Source organism: Fulmarus glacialis, unplaced genomic scaffold, assembly GCF_000690835.1.
Source record: "Fulmarus glacialis isolate BGI_N327 unplaced genomic scaffold, ASM69083v1 scaffold29853, whole genome shotgun sequence".
NCBI lineage: Eukaryota > Metazoa > Chordata > Aves > Procellariiformes > Procellariidae > Fulmarus > Fulmarus glacialis.
In genome coordinates this window covers 477-7,432 of record NW_009202796.1, presented here as the reverse complement: position 1 = coordinate 7,432, position 6,956 = coordinate 477, and the positions used below count along the sequence as shown (strand labels likewise).

At 48.5% G+C, this 6,956-nt stretch overlaps 1 protein-coding gene across 1 annotated transcript; it reads right to left on the bottom strand.

Moving 5' to 3' along the window:
* Nucleotides 1-1,792: 1,792 nt before the first annotated feature.
* On the bottom strand, nucleotides 1,793-5,788 carry LOC104074343 (trefoil factor 1-like). Its single transcript, XM_009574426.1, has 4 exons — nucleotides 5,707-5,788; nucleotides 4,568-4,714; nucleotides 2,841-2,990; nucleotides 1,793-1,809 (listed from the first exon to the last, which is right to left on the bottom strand). The coding sequence occupies exons 1-4, from the start codon at nucleotides 5,786-5,788 to the stop codon at nucleotides 1,793-1,795; spliced, it is 396 nt and encodes a 131-aa protein (XP_009572721.1).
* Between the last annotated feature and the right edge of the window lie 1,168 nt (nucleotides 5,789-6,956).

The window sequence follows — 6,956 nt, the reverse complement described above, 5'->3', positions numbered from 1 at the left end:
TCCAGGGGACATCATGCCCAGGGATAACAAGTGAGCAAATTCAGCCCTTCATGCTTCGTCCCTTTGGGGTTAGATTGATGTCACCGTGGCTTTCCTGCACCGTCACAGCTGTTTTTCTCCACACCAACATGCAGATCATTTCAACAGAGGGGCTCAAGCAGTTCCCAGGAGTTTCAGCTGCTGTGCCTTGCCAGGCTGAGTTTCCCAATCAGGTTTTGCAGCAGAGGACACCACAGTACGCACCACCCTCCTTACTAAGACATTTCTGTTCATAATTTTTTCTTGCAAAGCCAAATACAGCCCCCGTACGCTGTGGCGGGGGAAGCTCAGCAGGACCACTGACCTGCGCCTGCCTCACTGGCACAGCCCCACGGAGAGATCGGGGAGGGTGAGACAAGAGTTGTAAGCAGTTACCCATCTGAGCCTGTCCCTCTGAAATACCCGCATGCCCCCTTACACTCTGTGTTGTGCACGTCGGCACGTGCCTCTGCAGAAGGAAAAGCCTTTTGGTGAGTCTGCGTGGCCCAGCCAGAGCTCTGCCCTGGAAGAGCGCTGACTCTGGCAACCTAATTTCAGTCCCTGCAGATGATTTCCCGCAGCACTAATTAGGGTTACCCTTTTCAGTGTGGCTGCATTTTCATTTTTTCTCCCAACGAGACTCCCATGAAGGCCCCGTTACCTGGCAAATGCACCTAATTATTGCATCAGATTTTGCAGTGCAGTATTATCGTGAGCACACTGTGCTTAGGCCTTCCAACTTCACTGTGCCAAACCTTCCTTAGCAAAGACCTTCAAAGACCTTCAGTAGACCTGTCAGCTTATTGCTCATATTACAGCCAATATCCTACCATATTCAAATCATATTATTGAGCCTATTGTAAGTGCGAGATAATGAAGTTTTATGAACGATTTATTTTACCCGCTTGGATAAACTTACTTATCACAAAAGTGTCCTTGGAGAAACCTCTAAGGAGGCATGTGTCTCCACCATTTTCTCTCTCCTTGCAGCACAACCCTGCACAACTGTTCTTTCCTGCTAAGCCCCGAGCACGGCTTGCTGCCCTTCAGTCTCGCGTTGCCCATTTTGTTCCCAGCGGTGCTCTTAGAGGCTCTTTACTGCGCTCTCACTCAGCTGAAGCAGGGAAGCATTCGAGCTGCAGTACTGAGCATTAAAGACACCCAGGAGAAAGCAGTCACACTCGCCTGGGGAGCAGGAGCTTCTCCTGTCTCTGGCGAGACGCAGCAGGCAATATTTCAGGCGTAGGTCAGGGCCAGGGGGACCTGTTTCTTGCTTTTAGCATTGCAGAGGCTTTTCCTGAGCATGACCCATGGGACCCGGCTGTGGGGATGCTGGTTAAGAGTGAGAGCACCTGGTGGTTCATCAGCAGCCGGGGCCTGTGTTGGGTTAGGTAGGGTACCAGGTGGGCACCTGCCTTCCTGAGCTACTCCGTGCCCCGCTGGTAGCAGCAGCGAGGGATTGGCAGCACCAGAGACATGGTGATGCAGAGAGCAGGAGGTGTCTGAGTCAGACCAGCTCGGTGGTCAGCTAACAAAGGTACCCTTCCCTGTGTCTCGAGTGGGAAAAAAAAAAGCCCAACCCCACAGCTGTAGCTATATAAAGGGAAACACTGAATATTTTCAGTATTCAGAAGGGCGAGTGGCCTGTGTGAAGCCACGGATCAGCTAACAAATGCAAGCCGTCACTTGCAAGTGTGAAGGGTAACTAACACAAAAAGCCGAGTGCCATGTTCCTTTCGGAAGTGTTAGTGACAACTCTCTCATCAGCAGGTTGCTAAGATGCTGAATTTCCTGGGAAACAGAGAAATACACAGCTTTAAAATCAAGACAGCAGAGAACTCACAAATTGTGTCTTAGTTCTTTTATTACAATGAAAACCTGCACAGGACTAGCCTACTGAAAGAATAAAAGCTGCAAGTAACTTTTTGTCAGAAAGGAGTCAATCCAAGGTAAAAATGACGGAGAAATCACAGCTGTTGCAGACTATAAAGTCTAAGTTGGGACCTCCGGCTGTTGTTTCCCATCGGAGTAGGGCCAAAGATCGCAAGGTTCTTGATGGAAGTTTCTCCTTTAACAAGCTGGGAAGGTAAAGAGGAGAAGCAGATTAAGGGACATGTTTTCTCCATGAATTACACAAGATGCTAGGAAGTGTTTTGCCTAGATGCAGGACATCAAAAAGGCAATTTTTTAGCAATTGCTTCCCCTCCTGCAATCCATACATGTGTTTCCTAACTAGGATTCAGATCAGTAAAACCAGATTATGGTGAATTGTTTCCAGTATAAAATAGACTGTGGGGTGGGTTGGAATTGGCTGAGGCTATTGGTTATCTACATTAGATATGCTGAAAGGTCAATCCTAATTAAAAAAACTGAAGTAGGGGATCAGAAATATCTGTAACTTTCATTCCACATTTCTAAAGCAAAGCCTTTTATCTCTTGATAAAGTAGATGTGAGTGGGGTAGCTGCACCTCTACCATCGCATTAAGCTGAGGGCTTCAGCCCACACCTGAGCCTGGACTACCAGTGCAGCCACATTGCCCGCAAGTCCCTGGCTCAGATGCATCGGCAACACCCACCCCTCTGTGCAAGAAGCCGATCTTTTTAGGGGTTAGCCACCTCTTCCCTGCTCACGCCCTGGGTGAGGAAGCTTTGCACCCACACTGGGAAGGGGGGGAGACCCTGTCCTGCTCACTCCCTCGAGCCTGGCCTCCCGCCGCGCCGGGCTGGCACAGCACGCCAAGCCCGGGCACAGCACGGACCCTGCCAGGAGCCGTGGTGCGTCCATGGGGACGCAGGAACGATGTCTCATGCAGGACGTTACCTTCCTCCACCACGCGGTGGTAGAAGCACCAGGGGACACCAGCGGGATGTGCCCTGAAGCAGCACCCCTTCCTTTCGCACTCCTTAGCCGTGATGCCGGGGAAGCCGCAGTTTATCCTGGCGTGAGGTTCGTTGGGACATACTTTCCTGGCTGCATAAAGCAAAAACGAAGGAAGGAAGGAGGCCGTGTTACTTTATGCTCCGTTTACCTGGTGGCGTAATTCACAAATAAAAGGTAGGCCATGAAGGTGAGGTCCGTGAGCAGACATGACAGCCACGATGACCTTCTCCATACCAATTTCAGGCAGCAGGTTCACCCAAATCTTTACCACGCCTGTTAGGCAAACCTAAACACCGAGGGGTGAGGAATTGCTGCTGTGCCCCAGGGGCCAGAGGGGCCAAAATTCATCCCTAGAAGTGTCTTGTAGGCAGCGACCCAGCTTTACGTTTCCTAGATCCAGCAGTGGGCTGAAAAGCCGCGTGTCTCTTGTAATGGCACCACCGACACTGGCCTCGGACCAGTGACCTGACCCAATGCTAACCCCAGAGCAGCCTGGCTAATGCAGGGAAAGGAAAACCCAACCTCCTCTGCATGCCGGCTTGAGTTATGGAAAGGAGGCAGGTCGTTTAGGAGGAAATCACAGCTCATCCGGGTAATTTAAAGTAAAATCACAGGTAAAGAGGCTATACCACCCAGCCTGAATAATTCAGTTTTTCTCTCCTGAAACAGCTCTGCTCAGAAAAGCAATTCTATGAAAATGACACTGTAAGGTGCTGCCATTCGTTTTTCAAGATTTTCGTGAAATGCAAACAGTGTTCAAAAGCAAAATTATTTTTTTCCTCTGACAATTCTGAGCCCTGTTGACCAATCTTGATTTGTATCAAGTTCTTTTATTAGGCAACATTGCCTTTGCACCCTCACTTCCTTTCGTTACACCTGTGCAACGGCTGAGGTTGCCCTGAAGTTCTCCTAGGGAGGAGTCGTGCAGTCAGCCCAGCAAATGTAGCTTACATTCAGCACTTATGTAAAATATACACCCAGACCTTGAACAGCTCTTACCCTCTCTGAGAAAACAAAGGCAAAAAATGGAAGCAGGACTTTAGAAGCTTTAGAAGGAAGAGTCTAATGGAGAAAAGGATTTCCCCTGGGATATTTTGGAGATTTCATTGAATGAAGACTGGGAGCAAAAATGGGAGAGAAAAAAAGAACGATCAAGTGGAATTATGCTGGGAAAGAGGCAGGAGAGGAAGGAAGTAGCAATTATCAAAACAGGCTGGAGAAAAGAGCAAAAAACCTAGAAGTTACAGGATGCCTGTGGTCTTTTGTGCAGGTGTCAAACAACTACGGAGGGATTCATCTACTCAGGACTTTGAGCACGTGCAGTGCTAAAGTCCTCCTCAGCCACACAGAAAACCCAAGTGCTGAGGATCCCTTGCTCCACTGATGAACAAGACCACAAATGGCAGTGAAATGTTTTTAAATAATCAGCACCGGTTATTTGATAACTAGAAGCCTGAAGGAAGAGGAAATACACTGTGTGAAGAGGATGAGACAAAAGACTGATGGATAAGCAAGGTTTGACTTTGCATTTTACTACCAGCGGTCTTCTAATAGAGGTCTGTGCCCACCTCGTTGGCCTAAGAAGAAAAGCAGAGCTACTCCCCGGTTGTACACATTTCTGCATAATCAAAGACTCGGTGAATCAGTGTTTCTGGCTGAGATATTACCTTTCTTTGCTTTAGGAGAAAAGCACCAGGGAACGTTGGGGACAGAACTGCTGAAGCAGCACCCGGCTTTCCTGCACTCCACTGGTGTGATTCCTGGGTAGCCGCAGTTCTTCCGCTCCCTGGGGTCCATTTTACACTGGCATCTTGCTGTTCAGGACAGAAGTTGCAAGTTACTGGGTGTCAGTTTGCACACTCGTTAGCGGAAGTGCATTTATCAGATGTCCACTGGGAACAATGATCTCTCCTTAGACTCTGTCCATCTTTGCAAGTGTACCTTGTCTGTCGCTTCCTAAGGCCAGAACTTGTGCGGTTTAAAAGCTGCTTTTAAACTCCCACTGATTTCAGTAAGGGTTGTACTCCACCCTTCGACAACCTGTGGCTTCACTTGCAGCCACGCCAGCCCAGCACAGTGGCGTCTCTGGACTTCGAATAGACCACATCAAATGGTAAAACCCCATAACTTCAAATGTTGTGCTAGTCAATGTTTGTTGCTTTGCCCATCCCATGTGAAGAAAGAAAGAGTTAAGGGTCCAGTGGATATTCGAACAGGTGTAAAAATACAAAATCTTTGCATTATCATCAGGTGACTATAAAAACATAGGATTACGTGCAAATAGTTGCAGCTATACTGTTAACATTTTAAGTCTACTGCACAGTCATCTGCAACCAACAAATTCTGGAGAGGTTCCTAGGTGTCTGCCATTGAGTTACTTGCTTTCCAATTCTTAAGTTGTCTAAATGACTTGTGTTTTATTGAGGAGGCAGATAGACTTCTTTGAAATTGTATTCACGCGGCAACGTAGCATAAAATAAATATCAGAAGACTACTTAGACAAAGCTAGCTCCTGTTCCTGTCCTGGTCCTGTTCTAGCTAGCTCCTGGACATGTCTGTCCCTCTATCTTTGTAGCAGGTTCCTGGTTATTCCACCAACACAAGAGCTCACCTGCAGTCTTTTTTATTTTGCCACAGATTTCTCTGAAAAAATTAAAAAGTAGACCCCAACTTTGGTAATAGTACCAGAGCAAGACATTCACTGTCTCATACGTAAACTGGAGACGTGGTCTTGGCTGCAGGTACAGTCAGTAGGATCAGGCCCACATACAGACCTGTGAAGGCAACAGCAGATGAATGTACTTACTTGGTAATGTCTTTCCCTCTGCCACGGTGCTGAGGGCTACGACGAGGATAACGGAGAGCACACAGATCACTTTGAGATCCATTGCTCTCGGAAGGCGGGTGAAGGAGAGGTGCCGCTTTCCCTTGGAGCAGCTTGTTTTATACGCTCCTCGTGTTTGCCCAGCGAGGTCTGATAACATTGTTCCATCCGATACTTCACTCAGAGGTTGGGTTTTCTTTTGTTTAATTAGGAAATGTTGCCATGCATATTTTGATATCCTTGAGATAAATTTCCAGGCTCCCATGATCTATTGATGACGTATCTATTACGTACCTATAGATACATATCTATTACATGATCCCATAATCTATTAATTGGATGCTCCTGGGTGCCTCTGGCAGCCCCAGCTGATTTCATTGCCATTAGAGTATTTCAGACTTCTGGGCAGTTTTAAATGTTTGCCACTACTAGAAATATATACATATATTTCATATCCAAGTGTACCTTTTCTGCCTGAATTGTCCCCTGGCCTTAAGGTTTTGGTTACGCTTACTCTGGAACGGGCAAGGCAGGAGGGCGGGAGGTGTGACACCTCCGAGCCTCAGGAGAGCACAGGGCGAACGGTGCTGGGGAGCCAAGAACCGCTGCGACCGGCCTGAAGAAATACGTAAACAGAGAAAGTGGAAGGTGTGACCGTGAAATACCGAGCCCGGCTGAGGCCGCTGTTTGTTTCCACACACGAGGCGATTTACACCAGTTTGGAATAGGAAAAGAAGGTAAGATCAGGCAAAAATAACCCAAAAACCCAAGAGATGCAACAGCATAAAGAGGCTCGAGAGAGGAAAGGGGAGTTTATGCACGACCTCGGCCTGACCCCCAGGCACTGTGCTCCTCCAGGGGTCAGACCCCAGCGCCCCAGCCGACATTTTGGACTCGAGGTCCTGCGCAAGGAGGAACGTCAGGCTGCCCGAGCAGACCCCCTCCCAGCCTGCGTGTCCTGCCCGGGGGGGCCGCGGTGGGGGCTGACCCCGTCCCTTCTGCCCGGTCCCCAGAGCAGAGTATTGCTTCACAACCCGTCCAACACCACAGGCACATGATTTGCCAAAAACAAACTTCTGAAGCACCACGTTTGACCTATTAATTTCCCAATTGCTCTTCTCCTGGTTTCAAAGGTGGCCTCTAACGCAGCCTTTGGGCTGTGTCAGGATAACGGGCCTTGGGACTTGGACTGCCCGGTCAGGCTTTAATCTCCCTTTTGGACCTTTTTCTAC

Excerpts from the sequence above, each read along its gene's own strand:
- LOC104074343 (XM_009574426.1), bottom strand. The coding sequence starts at position 5,788 with ATGGATCTCAAAGTGATCTGTGTGCTCTCCGTTATCCTCGTCGTAGCC. Across the intron at positions 4,715-5,706 it reads AGAGGGAAAGACATTACCAA|CAAGATGCCAGTGTAAAATG; the intron begins GTAAGTACATTC and ends TGTCCTGAACAG. Across the intron at positions 2,991-4,567 it reads TTCTCCTAAAGCAAAGAAAG|CCAGGAAAGTATGTCCCAAC; the intron begins GTAATATCTCAG and ends TGCTTTATGCAG.